This window comes from Castanea sativa, chromosome 8, assembly GCF_040712315.1.
Source record: "Castanea sativa cultivar Marrone di Chiusa Pesio chromosome 8, ASM4071231v1".
NCBI classification, from domain to species: domain Eukaryota; kingdom Viridiplantae; phylum Streptophyta; class Magnoliopsida; order Fagales; family Fagaceae; genus Castanea; species Castanea sativa.
In genome coordinates, this window is record NC_134020.1 from 41,936,410 (window position 1) to 41,950,097 (window position 13,688).

The 13,688-nt window shown below is 41.6% G+C and overlaps 2 protein-coding genes across 2 annotated transcripts; both read left to right on the plus strand.

The window, feature by feature from the left end:
- Window positions 1–3,909: 3,909 nt before the first annotated feature.
- On the plus strand, window positions 3,910–4,428 carry LOC142606347 (uncharacterized). The gene has a single exon (XM_075777713.1). The coding sequence runs from the start codon at window positions 3,910–3,912 to the stop codon at window positions 4,426–4,428; it is 519 nt and encodes a 172-aa protein (XP_075633828.1).
- A 3,349-nt stretch (window positions 4,429–7,777) lies between these two features.
- Window positions 7,778–9,831, plus strand: LOC142606348 (uncharacterized). Its single transcript, XM_075777714.1, has 4 exons — window positions 7,778–7,970; window positions 8,420–8,475; window positions 8,954–9,026; window positions 9,146–9,831. The coding sequence occupies exons 1-4, from the start codon at window positions 7,778–7,780 to the stop codon at window positions 9,829–9,831; spliced, it is 1,008 nt and encodes a 335-aa protein (XP_075633829.1).
- Window positions 9,832–13,688: the final 3,857 nt, after the last annotated feature.

Below are 13,688 nucleotides of genomic sequence, written 5' to 3' on the forward strand. Positions count from 1 at the left end.
GTGATTTTCGCGATAGACTTGTGCCTAAGCATTATATCATATATTCTATAGTTGTGCCATGGGAGCTCTGCACTCAGTCATACACAAAAACAGAATAGATGGTGTAAGACTGATGATATGATTAGTCTCTCTATCTCTCGTCGTCCCATCTCTCTAGATAAGCCTCCAACAGCATCTATATACTTCAGACACTTGTCCCAAGATGCAAAAGCAGTTGCCTGTGTCATTTTTCCTTCACAAATGTTTTTTGAAGTTGAAGCACAAATTAAAGCCAATGCAGAAATCAACAACTCAACCATTTGGATAAACATCATAGCTCTCAGTCACCAAGGGAGGAAGACTACCCAAACATTATTTGAGTTCCCTATCGAAAAGTTAGCAAACATTACAGTTTTTTTGTTTTTGTTTTTTTGGGTTTTATTGTTTTAAGTGAAAAGCAACATAATAGACGACATGCAAAAGGGGGAGATTTGTGTATTTACGAATTTCTTGAATCAATACTGTTTATTCAGCAGCTCAGCTGGATAAGGGGATCGACGAATGACATGTTGGGGTTCTCTAGGGAACTTACCTCACTTTGTTTCAATCAACGCAACCATATCAGAAAGCATGAGGAATTGCGAACCATTGTTGGATGCTCTCTCTTGCTGCTTCTTCTTGAGGTGGTGAAACATTTTTTATTTTTATCTCAGCTTTTTAGTTGAGTACTTAGTTTGCTTAATTTGTCGAACGAATTTGGCGAGCTCAGATTGAGATTGCTGGATGCTTTGGAACATTTCATACAATAGCGTAGTTTGAGGGTTCACCATCTCATACGTCGGGCTGCACTCGTACTACAGTGGAGAATTATGTGGTTTAGCTCTCTATTATGGACTGCATGTTGGGATCAATGGTTCTTTCAGTGAGCTTCATGCTTTTGGTGGCATGGTTTCTTTGACTAAGCTACTCGACTCCATAGTGGGGTTACTAAGAATGTTAGTTAGGTTAACTTTTGCTACATTACCTTGTGTTGTGTGTAGATGGGGTTGCCTTTTTTTTTTTGTTGGTAAATAAAAAATGGTTAGAAGGGGTGTTCAACGTGGCTTCTCTACTTGGGCGTGACCATAGTAGTACATTAACTACTTCTGAGTTAAAATCTCACACCATAGTCATTAATGAATTAAGTAAACAGCCGGCAAGTGGGATATAAGAAGCCACAACATGGTGCTCATTAATGGGAAACTCAAACCCAAATGCCTTGAAACATGTTGACCCAAACCCTTACCACTAAGCCAACCAACGTATTGGCATAGGGTTGACCTTTTGTACCGATGTCCAAAATGGAAAAGTAAACTACTTACATCAACACTTGTGGGTAATAATGGCTAAATATGTGCTTTAAGGATCCCAAAAAGACAACTACTCACAATAACAATTAATACCAAACTTGTTTGATAAATTATAATTACTTTTATTACTTAAAATGTGGGTGCGTTTGAAAAAATAGATGGTGAAAAAGAGGGCCCTACTTGTGTGTCCAAAACACCAAAAAGAGAAAAAGAAAAAGAAAAAGGTAGACGAGTCAGTTAAATGAATAAGGTAGATGGGAACTTGATTAATGCTTTTGCTTGGTCATTCCCTTAAAGAGGCTCAAGGCTTCATCTAAGATCCATTTTAGGCAAAGAGGAAGGCTTTTGGTTCTTGGATTTTTTGAGAGGATGACAATTTTGAGTAGTGAGCTTCATCTTGCAATAATCTAGTTTAATGTTAAATTGGGTAAGTTGGTTAGCCAAAGTGTATACTTGGTTTGCTTTATTGAATTGAAGGGATTGGTTCCTCCTAAAATTTCTAATTTAACGGGTCGTGTTAATAAATATTAAATGATGACATACAAGCTCTTCCATGCTTAGAGGCAATTTGGGTGAGAATTAAGGTGATAAAGTAGATTTTTAGAGTTGGTTTATCATATATCAAGGCTTGTATGCAAGTTTGGTAATAGGTTTGTGGGTTTTAAAAGTGCTTCAAGCCCATTTTGTAAAACCTCCATTTGACCAATGGGTAAGCTTAAAATAACTCAATCCATATTATACTCCTTCCAACTTATCTAATAATTATTCGTATGGACACCATGTTTTTGAAATCTGGACTGGATCACACAGTCCGACCTGGTTAACCATGAACTGTTCATTAAGATGGTTTTTTTAACTTCAAAAATCGTTCTTTGTAAAAAAAAAAAAAAAAAACAGTAAAGCATGTGAACTGTGGTTGAACCACTCGAATTTGAGAACCGTGGATGGTTCTTGCGGTTCATTTCAGGATAGAGTTAAAAAAAAAAAATTGAAGAAGAAGAAGGTATTTACAACGCCTTATCACCATTGTTAAGGAAACCTCCAAGAAAAATCAATCAATACAAAGAACTGAAATGAAAATAGCAGTATAAGATCTAACTAAATCTCCGATATTCTACATTCACAAGTCGCCAGTTGCCAGTCAGCTTCTGCCCTTGTTGTCCGCTGTAACCTCCAATCAACGACCGGCGATCGGATCTCTCCAAAGTCTAAACTAGTGGTAGTAACAGTTATGGCTTTCTCTCTCTTTCTCCCTTCCTCTCACTGTTTTGTTTTCATTTTGCTAAGACATCTTTGTTTTGTTTGATAAAGCTGTTGTAGGGATGGCAGGCCCAGAAGCGTATGTTGGGTCATAGGCCTTGTCCAAGAACACTTATTAGTCCGAAGACAAGTAAACGTTGCTGTAGAAGTGCGGGTTGGTGAATGGAGGAAGGTGACTGGTCATGAGAGTTCAGGAAGGTGGTTCGAGGATAAACTCCTCCTCGACTTTGGCGGTGTAGAGGTCAGAAGGGTTGACCTACTATCAAGAGTAACGTTCTAGGCAGTTCCACTGTTAAGGATAAGCATTAGGAATGAATAAGACAAGGGGAAGGTAAGAAGTATCTGAGGGAAAGCTACTACCATTGCATTAAATGCTTTGTAGCTAACTTTCTGGCCGCATTAATGTGGAAGTAATGCCTGAACAGTGATGTTTAGCCTTACAACTACCACTAAAAGTTTTAGGAAGGTGCTGATGGGATAAGGACAAAAGCCAGCCATTTGATCTACACGTGGAGGGCTGAGATAGAGAAAAGGGGGGTAATATAAAGGAGAAGAAGCCCATTACATAGGGGGCATCTAATAATTGAAAAAATATAAATACTATAGCACGAAGAACTGTAATTGTAACCAAGTCTAAGAGAAATATAGATATCCAAGAATTACTTTCCTCTGACATTGCCGAGGAAGAATTTCTTTGCACAAGCTTGTTTTTTGATTGTTTTTCTTGCTTTCTCACTATTTTTGGTCTATTGTGAGTGTTGTTCGATTCATTGAAGCCTAATTTTTAGCCCATTCTCTACAAATTTATTGTATTGGGCTCTTTGGACCTTAATCGATCTATCTTTTGGGATGGGAATACAAAACTCGCCTTTACAATTGGCACCGTCTTTGGGGATTTCTTGTGCTTCAGTGAGTTCAACGTTCAGTTATGGTAGGTTCAGGTACTAACCAAGGGGAGTCCGTTGGTTCCCAACGTCAAAACCATTTTCTAAATCTTGAGCGAAGAAGGGATCGAGAGATTGTGTGCATGCTACGCATACTAGTACGAGTCAGCCTCGGAGTGGGAGTTGCCTTTCTCATGAAGATAATACTAGAAGTATGTAGCTAGAGATTGATCGCTTGCAGAGGAGTCTGCGCCGCGAGCGACGGAGAAGGACTCCTTCAAACTCTGACTTTTCTTCTAATGATGATAGAGATGGCAGTTATAGACCCAGGTCTAGGACTCCCCCCCCCCCCCAGTGAGTCTTTCTTGTGTGATGAGGATCACCATCATAAGCGCAAGAATGCGGGCCCGTCTAGTGAAGGTTTGGGAAACAACGCTATGAGTAGGGCATTAAACCAAATTTCCAAATCACCTTTCACACGTAGAATTGAAGGAGGAAAACTCCCTTGGCGGTTTACTCAGCCAACATTCACCATGTACAATGGCCGAACAGACCCTGTGGAGCATATGAGCCACTTCAATCAGAGAATGACTATTCATTCTAAGAATGAGGCCTTGATGTGCAAGCTATTCCCATCCAATTTGGGGCCTGTGGCGATGAGATGGTTTAATGGCTTGGGAGTAGGTTTTATTAATTCCTTCAAAGAGCTCACTTGGGTGTTCGGATCTCGTTTTGTTACTTGCAGCCGAGTTCCTCAACCTTTGGACTTTTTGTGTTCCATGACCATGCGAGAGGGGGAGACCCTAAAAACATACTCTGATAGATACTGGGAGATGTTCAATGAGATTGATGAGAATTTCGATAATGTGGCCATAAGGACTTTCAAGGTCGGCCTGCTTGCCGAGCATGATTTGAGAAAATCTATGACAAGGAAGCCTGTTAAAAGCGTGTGTTAGCTCATGGACCGTATTGATGAGTATAAATGGGTAGAGGAGGACTAACAGTAAGGGAAGGGGAAGGCTATGGTGATTCCTCAGGATATGAGGGATTTCAGGTTGGACAAATACAACAACAACCGGCCCCAAAGAGACTTTGCTGGGCAATCTGGGTCTACTGCTACTCAGATGATTGGCATAGTGTTCCGGGAACCAGAACATCAAGTCTTAGAAAAAAAATAAAGAATGAGCCATAGTTTAAATGGCCAAATAAGATGGGAGAAGACCCCACGAAGCGCAATCAAAGCCTTCATTTCCAATACCACCAGGAACGAGGACACACCACAAGAGATTGCAGAACTTTATGGAGTTATTTGGAGCAGTTGGTTAGGAGTGGAAAGTTAAAGCAATTTCTGTATCAGCCTAGTGGGCAAGGAGGCCAGGCAGGATTGGGATCTAAGAGAGATGCTCCTTCAAGAGCATCTTTGGGCACAATTAATGTTATTCTCCCTGCTCCAAGAAGGACCGGTTCTCATCCCTCCAGGGTGATGTCTATAGCTCGGCCACTCGCAGAGGATTCGTCTCTTGAGCTGAAGAGGGGTAGGATGGAATATTGACCAGCATTGAGTTTTTCTGACGAAGACAAAATTGGAATCTTTCAGCCACATGATGATGCACTAGTGGTCACCCTTAGGATATGAGGGTATGATGTGAAGAGGGTGTTGGTAGATTAGGGCAGTAGTGCAGAGATCATGTACCTTGATTTGTATAAAGGGCTAAAATTGAAGCCTGAAGACTTGGCATGCGATGATTCACCTCTAATAGGCTTCGACGAGAAGGTTGTTATTCCAAGGCGCCAAATTAAACTACCTGTGCAGGTGAGTTTAGAAGTGGTGGAGGTGGACTTCATTATGGTGGATGCTTATTCTCCCTACACGGCCATTATAGCTAGACCCTGGCTTTATGCCATGGGGGCCGTTTTGCCCACCCTACACTTGAAAGTGAAATATCTGTTCGGGGACCAAGTTGGGGAGCTGATTGGGAGCCAGCCTATGGCTAGGCAGTGCTTGGTGGCTGCAATTAGATATTAGACTGAAGGTGAGTCCTCGGCTTGTGTTACGCAGGGGTTATAGCAATCAAGGGTGCCGGTGTTGTCTATGGACATGGTAGTAGAGCGGGCAAAGTGTGAGGAAATTATTGATGAAGATAAGGAGAAATTTTTCCAGGTTAGAGTTCAGTTGCCTCTTCTGGAGAGGGAAGAGCTGATAGTTTTTCTTAGAAAAAATATAGATGTGTTTGCATGGAATGCTTACGAGGCTCCTAGAGTGGACCCAAGTTTCATATGCCATCATTTAAACGTCATTCCATCTGTCCTCCCCAAAAGGCAACCTCCTCGACACTCGTCTAAGGAGCACTCTAATGATGTCAAGGAGGAGGTGCTCAAGCTTAAACGAGCTGAGGCCATAAAAGAGGTGTTTTACCCTGAGTGGTTGGCCAATACTGTGGTTATGAAGAAGAAGACTGGGAAATGACGAGTATGTGTGGACTTCACAGATTTGAACAAGGTTTGCCCGAAAGACCCTTTCCCCATGCCTCGGATAGATCAATTAGTGGATGCAACTGTAAGCCATCCTCGGATGAGCTTTTTGGATGTCTTTCAAGGGTACCATCAAATACCATTGGCTTTGGGTGATCAAGAGAACACAATATTTGTTACTCCTACTGGAAATTACCATTATAAGGTGATGCCTTTTGGATTGAAGAATGCAGGGTTTACCTATCAGAGGATGATGACCAAGATGTTCGAACCACAACTAGGCAGTGGTAAAAATTAAGGTGGCGTCTGAGCACGTGGGTAACCTCGGGAATATTTTTGAAATACTAAAGAGGCACAAACTGCGCCTCAATGCTTCCAAGTGTTCTTTTAGCGTTGGCTCAGGTAATTTTCTAGGATACATGGTCACTCATCGGGGAATTGAAGTCAACCCTGATCAGATTGAGGTAATTAAAAATTTGCAACCAATTCGGAATCCTAAAAAGGTCTAGAAGTTGACAAGGATGATTGCTGCTCTAAACCGATTTATGTCTCGGTCAGCGGTAGGGGTGTCAAATGGGTGGGTTTGGGTTGGGTATAATTGGGTTGGGTATATAAAACCCATTTACCCATTAAAACCCATTTAATTAATTGTTTCTAACCCAAACCCAACCCAACCCAATTATAATGGGTAAACCCCTGCTCACCCAATTACCCAATTAATAAAATTACCAAAATACCCCTCTAACATCAAAATTTTAATTTTCCGTCACTTTCCGTCACTTTCTCGTTGATTTTCTCACTCTGCTCCTCCTCTTTGACTTTCTGATCTTACTCATCCAATTTCGCCACCTTCACCTCCTCGCTCTTCTTCGTCTCAGCCTTGGCAGTTGAGTCCGTGTGATCTTGTTTAGTGACTAACCCATTAAAATTGTCCTTTTTCTTCGGGGTAGTGACTTGCCGGAGCTCGACCACAACGTCGGTGATGGAGTGGTACTTCTGCATCTGGAGCACCGGGATCCAGTTCAGCCTCTGGCGGTGTATTGCAGCGAACATCGCGTCATATTCCAACGACGCCACCCCTCCAACTCCGGCACCAGCCAACTGAGGCAGGTGCGCGCACAGCGCGTCAATGATCGCGTTCGTTGCCGCGAACTCCTCACGGTGCCACGCGAGAATCGCGTCTCGGGCGATTGAGTCCAATATCATCATTGGATTCTAGATCGGAGAATCACGTTATATTCTTCTTCTTCTTTTTCTTTTTTTTTAAAATTTTTTTTTATTTGTGAGTAATATTCTGTTTGGTTGGAGACAAAATGCTGGAAAGGATAAAGAGAATTTGTATATTTGAGTTTCAAATGTTCTCTTAAATTTCTTAAAAATTGGGACTCTGTTTGGTTGCTGAGAAAATCTCACAAGATGGTTAATTTTCTTTTGTTTAGTCTAGATTTTTTATTATTAAAAACAATGTTTTATTCTTTTTTATTTTTATTTTTATGAGAAGGACTGGGTTGAATTTGAGTATATTGTTTTTGGGTTAAATGGGCTTCAATGGGTTTTTAGTTAAAACCCAATAATCATTAGGTCTAATTGGGTTGATGCCCATTTAACCCAACTAATAATTGGGTGGGTTTGGGTTCAATTAGAGTCGGTCAGTTTGGGTGGGCAAATGGGTTTGGGCGGGCAAATGAGTTTGGGCTTAGTTTGCCACCTTTAGTCAGCAGATAGGTGTAGGCCTTTCTTTTGATTGTTGTATAAGTGGAAAGGATTTGAGTGGATTGAGGAGTGTGCCCTAGCCTTCCAGCAGTTGAGGAATACCTTTCTCGGCTACCTATTATGTCATGGCCTGAGAAAGAGGAAGTCCTGTTTGCTTATGTTGCTGTGGCCTCTTATGCGGTAAGCTTAGTACTGCTACGAGTTGACAATGGAGTGCAGAGGCCAGTTTATTATGTGAGCAAGTCACTGCATGAGGCCGAGGTTCGTTACCTACCACTAGAGAAGGCCATTTTGGCAGTGGTTCATGCCACACGTAAGCTCCCTTACTACTTACAAGCTCACACAATTGTGGTTTTAATCCAACTTCCGCTTCAATCACTACTTTGCAGAGCTGATTACGCATAAAGTATTGCCAAGTGGAGCACGATCCTAGGGACTTTTGATATCAAGTATATGCCTCGTACCTCTATTAAGGGCTAGGTCCTCGCAGATCTAGTGGCCGAGTTTACTAAATCACTACTGGAAGAGGAGGGAGAAAAGCATACCATGGATGAAAAATTAGTTGGTGTAGTCTCCCTGCAAGAGCCTTCATCCTAGAGAGCATACATTGATGGCACAGCAAATCAAAGAGGATCCGTAATGGGGCTAGTTGTAGTATCTCCTAAAAAGATCATCATTGAGAAATCCCTAAGGTTGGGCTTCTTGGCCATGAACAATAAGGCTGAGTATGAGGCTTTGTTAATGGGAATGACTATGGTTCAGAAATCGGAGGAAAAATAATGGAGGTGTTTTCAGATTCGAGATTGGTTGTAGACCAGGTAAGAGGAGAATTAGAAGCTAGGGATTTGAGAATGCAGGAGTATCTGAATCAGATTTGACACTTACAATCAAGGTTTGAGTCTTTCACCCTACAAAAAATCCCTAGGAGTAGGAATTCACATGCTGATTATCTTGCCACTCTCACAACCTCCTCGGCGCAGAGCTTACCTCAGATTATCCTTGTTGAGGACTTATGCAAACCCACTGAGATGAATAGGGAAAAGGTCCAAATTCATAAAATTATGGTGGGACTTAGCTGGATGGATTCTATCATGCTATTCCTTAAGGAGGATATCTTGCCTGAGGAAAGGGCTGAGGCTGACAAAGTGCGAAGAAAGGCTTCTCGATTTTGGTTGTTCAAGGATCAAAAATTGTACAAGCGCTCATTTTCTGGGCCATATTTGCTATGCATACACCCTGAGGCAATAGAGCCACTCTTAGAAAAGTTACATGAAGGGATTTATGAATGTTATATAGGAGGCAGATCCTTGTCTCATTGAGCCCTCACCCAGGGATATTGGTGGTCGAATATGCAGAAGGAAGTACAAGAGTACGTGAAGAAGTGTGACCAATGTCAAAGACTTGCTCCAAATATTCATCAACCAGAGGGTGTCCTCAATCCTCTATCTAGCCCTTGACCTTTTGTTCAATGGAGATTGGATATTGTAGGGCATTTCTCTAAGGCAGCAGGGAATAAGAGATGGCTGCTGGTCGGCACGGATTACTTCACCAAGTGGGTTAAAGTTGAACCATTGTCAAATATCAAGGAATTGGATGCCAAGAGATTTGTGTGGAAAAATATTGTTACTCGGTTTGAGATCCTTCATACCCTCATCTCAGACAATGGTCTTCAATTTGATAGCAAAGCCTTCAGGAGGTATTGCTGTGACTTGGGTATTAAGAATAGGTGCTCTACCCCGGCTTATCCACAGGGGAATGGACAGGCCAAGACTGTCAATAAGGTCATAGTGACTGGACTCAAGAAGATGCTGGAAGACGCAAAGGGTAAATGGGTGGAAGAGTTGTCGTATGTTCTTTGGATATACCGGACTATTCCTTATAGGTCAAGAGGGGAGACACCATTTTCAATGACTTATGGGGCTGAGGCTGTGATCCCCCTGGAGATTGGGCTCCCAACATTGAGGACAAGCTTGTTCACTCCACATAGCAATGACAACCTACTAGAGAAAGGCTTGGATTTAATTGAAGAATGGAGGGAAAATGCCACGGTTCAGTTGGCGTACTATCAGCAGAAGCTCAAGCAGAGGTACGACTCAAATGTGAGGTTAAGGCCATTAGCTCCTAGAGACTTGGTATTAAGAAAAGTTCTGGGTACTGCAAAAAACCTAGCTTAGGAAAAGTTAGGGCCCAATGGGAAGGGCCATACCGTATCACCTCGGTGGCTGGTATAGGTGCATACTTCTTGGAAGATCTAGATGAAAATATTATACCACGTCCCTAGAATGTAAATAACGTGCGAATGTATTATTATTAACAAAAGGCATTTCTGCCATGTCTTTATTTATGACATTATGTGTTACATTGATGGTTTGTTTAAGTATTAAGCAAAACCTTGGTCATGCCTAGTTCCTCAGACCACATACCTTGGGTAAATTAATACTCCTTATCATTTTTTAAGTATTAAACAGAACCTTAGTCATGTCTGGCTCATCAGATCACATACCTTGGATAAATTAATACTCTTTATATCTTGTTTAAGTAATAAACAGAACCTTGGTCATGCCTGACTTCTTAGACTACATACCTTGGGTAAATTAATACTCCTTGTCATTTGTTTAAGTATTAAATAGAACTTTAGTCATGCCTGGCTCCTTGGACCACATACCTTAGGTAAATTAATACTCCTTATTACTTGTTTAAGTATTAAATTGGTCATGCTTGGCTCCTCGGACCACATACTTTGGGTAAATTAATTCTCCTTATTACTTGTCTAATTATTAAATTGAACCTTTGTCATATTTGGTTCCTTAGACCATCTACTATGGGTAAAATAACACCTATCTTTGTTTTGGTGTGCTGTCAAGTGGATGATCAGGTAAAATTGTAAGTAAATACATGGTACACCATTATTTAATGTTAAGAGGAATAGCCTAAAGCATGTCTGGTAATGTAAGCAGCTTGTTTCAAGCATGGCAAATATGTTTTTGAAGCTGAAATTACTTTTTATTACAGATTATAGACTTGAAAGTTTTAATTTGTCATGGTATTAATGGTATAAAGTTTAGCAACTATACCACCACTTGTACGGATGATTGTTGAAATCAAGGGTGTGGGAATATCTCAAGTTGAATGAAGCTATATGTCATTTATATATCAATTAAGTGCAAGGTAATGCAAATGTTATATCAGAATTTATGCGAGTACCAGGAATATAAAATAAAGCTCATAATTATCATTAAGTTGAGCTTTAGAAAAGGAAAAATGATTACAACCTTGAAAATTTAAACAGTCATTACAAAAAAAAAAAAAAACTACTACAAAATGTGTCTAAGCACTACTTGATCTTCAATAGGGGGTTTTCCTTCCCTGTGGCCTTGGGGGGATTGGCAGCTTCAGCAATAGTAGAGGCCGGACCTTTGCCCTTAGGGTCTTCCTTGGTAGGTACGGGAAGGGTAGCAAGAACAATTTCTAATTGCCGAGGAGTTTCTCTGCTCTAGAAGGATCCTTAGGTGCAGTTGGAGGCTTGGTGGTATTAGGAATCACTCCCTTGGATGGGTCTTTGTCATTTTTAGTGGCCTTGACTTGTTCTGCTTCCTTAGGAGGACTGGTAGAGGAAAGAGGGATCTTAGTCGGGCTGCCCTTGTCTTCATCTGCCTTTTTGGAGATAGTGGTGGCCTAGAGGCCTGAAAAGCTTGGAAGGCTGCATGCGCGAATTGCTGGGGGATAGTAAACATTCTCTACTCTCCTAAAAGCAGAGGAGGCCTCAACCCCAGCCTGGTTGAGGGCCTCGTTTCACACTTGGAGGCAGTATGTCCTACACACTCCTGAGACCTCAGCCCTGAGAGCCTCTTTGGTCAATACTACCCCCACATCGTAGCCATCCTGCTTGGCTTAGTCCTTGGCTTTCTTGGCCTCTTTAAGCTTCTTCTTCAGACCCGTGATCTGCTCTTTGGCTACAGACAGTTGGTCCTCGGCTTGGCGGAGCTGCTAATATTGGCTCTTCGCCTACCTTTCAGCTCCTTAGAGGGTAACCACAGTGCTTTTCTTGTCTCTGTCAGTCTCATTTAGCTTCGAGGTCAGCTTTTGAGTCTTCTTCTCTACCATGTTGAAAGCCTCCATAGATGCGATGCTCCTCCTTTCCTTATCCTTCATCTGCCTATGGGACAAGTTTTCCATCTCCTCAGCCCTGTATGTGGCTTGAATAGCCTGCCAAGGAAAGAAGTATAATAGTAAAAAAGGAAGAAGGGGTAAAAAGGGGTGCAATTTTAAAAGTAGGGAAATTGGTTGAAGGACTTACCATGACAAGGTCCCTCTTCAAGCTGAGGAACACTTCGTGCTTCCTCATTGGCCTAAGGTCAGTCATATTAGTGGGCTGCAACCTCCAGTCGACGACCGGCGATCGGATCTCTCCAAAGTCCAAACCAGTGGTAGTAACGGTTATGGCTCTCTCTCTTTCTCCCTTCCTCTCACTGTTTTGTTTTCATTCTGCTAAGACATCTTTGTTTTGTTTGATAAAACTGTTGTAGGGATGGCATGCCCAGAAGCGTATGTTGGGCCGTGGGCCCTATCCGAGAACACTTATTAGTCCGAGGACAAGTAAACGCTGATGTAGAAGTGCGGGCTGGTGAATGGAGGAAGGTGATTGGTCATGAGAGTTCAGGAAGGTGGTCTAGGGTTAAACTCCTCCTTGACTTTGGCAGTGCAGAGGTTAAAAGGGTTGACCTGCTATCAAAAGTAACGTTCCGGGCAGTTCCACTGTTAAGGATAAGCATCAGGAATGAATGAGACAAGGGGAAGGTAAGACATATCTGAGGGAAAGCTGCTACCATCGCATATTAGTGGGCTGCAACCTCCAGTCAACGACCGGCGATCGGATCTCTCCAAAGTCCAAACCAGTGGTAGTAATGGTTATGGCTCTCTCTCTTTCTCCCTTCCTCTCACTGTTTTGTTTTCATTCTGCTGAGACATCTTTGTTTTGTTTGATAAAACTGTTGTAAGGATGGCATGCCTAGAAGCGTATGTTGGGCCGTGGGCCCTATCCGAGAACACTTATTAGTCCGAGGACAAGTAAACGCTGATGTAGAAGTGTGGGCTGGTGAATGGAGGAAGGTGACTGGTTATGAGAGTTCAGGAAGGTGATCCAGGGTTAAACTCCTCCTCGACTTTGGCAATGCAGAGGTCAAAAGGGTTGACCTGCTATCAAGAGCAACGTTCCGACAGTTCCACTGTTAAGGATAAGCATCAGGAATGAATGAGACAAGGGGAAGGTAAGACGTATCTGAGGGAAAGCTGCTACCATCGCATTAAATGCTCTGTGGCTAACTCTCTGGCCGCATTAATGTAGAAGTGATGCCTGAACAGTGATGTTCAACCTTACAGCTACCACTAAAAGTTTCAGGAAGGTGCTGATGGGATAAGGACAAAAGCCAGCCATTTGATCTATACATGGAGGGCTGAGATAAAGCAAAGGGGGGGTAATATAAAGGAGAAGGAGCCCATTACAAAGGGAGCATCTGATAATTGAAAGAAAAAAAAAATACTGTAGCACAAAGAACTATAATTGTAACCGAGTCTATGAGAAATATAGATATCAAAGAATTACTCTCCTCGGACGTTGCCGAGGAATAATTTCTTTGCACAAGCTTGTTTTTTCATTGTATTGAACTCTTTGGGCCTTAATTCATCTATCCTTTGGGATGAGGATACAAAACTTGCCCTTACAGTTGTAATAGGTATGTAATACATAGCCTAGTTAAAAACGCCTTGATAGTCTCGCCCATTCTGTACCACAGATGTCAGATCATATAATATATATATTTATTCATTTTTTTGATGAGATTAATATATTTATTATATAATTAGTTTTAATCTTTGTTGATATTTATTCTATTCATGCATTACAGTACTAGTGTTCCACTGTCCCACATTATATAGTACTAGTGTGCTACTACTACAATAGCTTTAAGCTTCATCAACTATCCTCCTTAATATTTTAATAATATTTTATATTAGATTTCAAATTGATAATAAT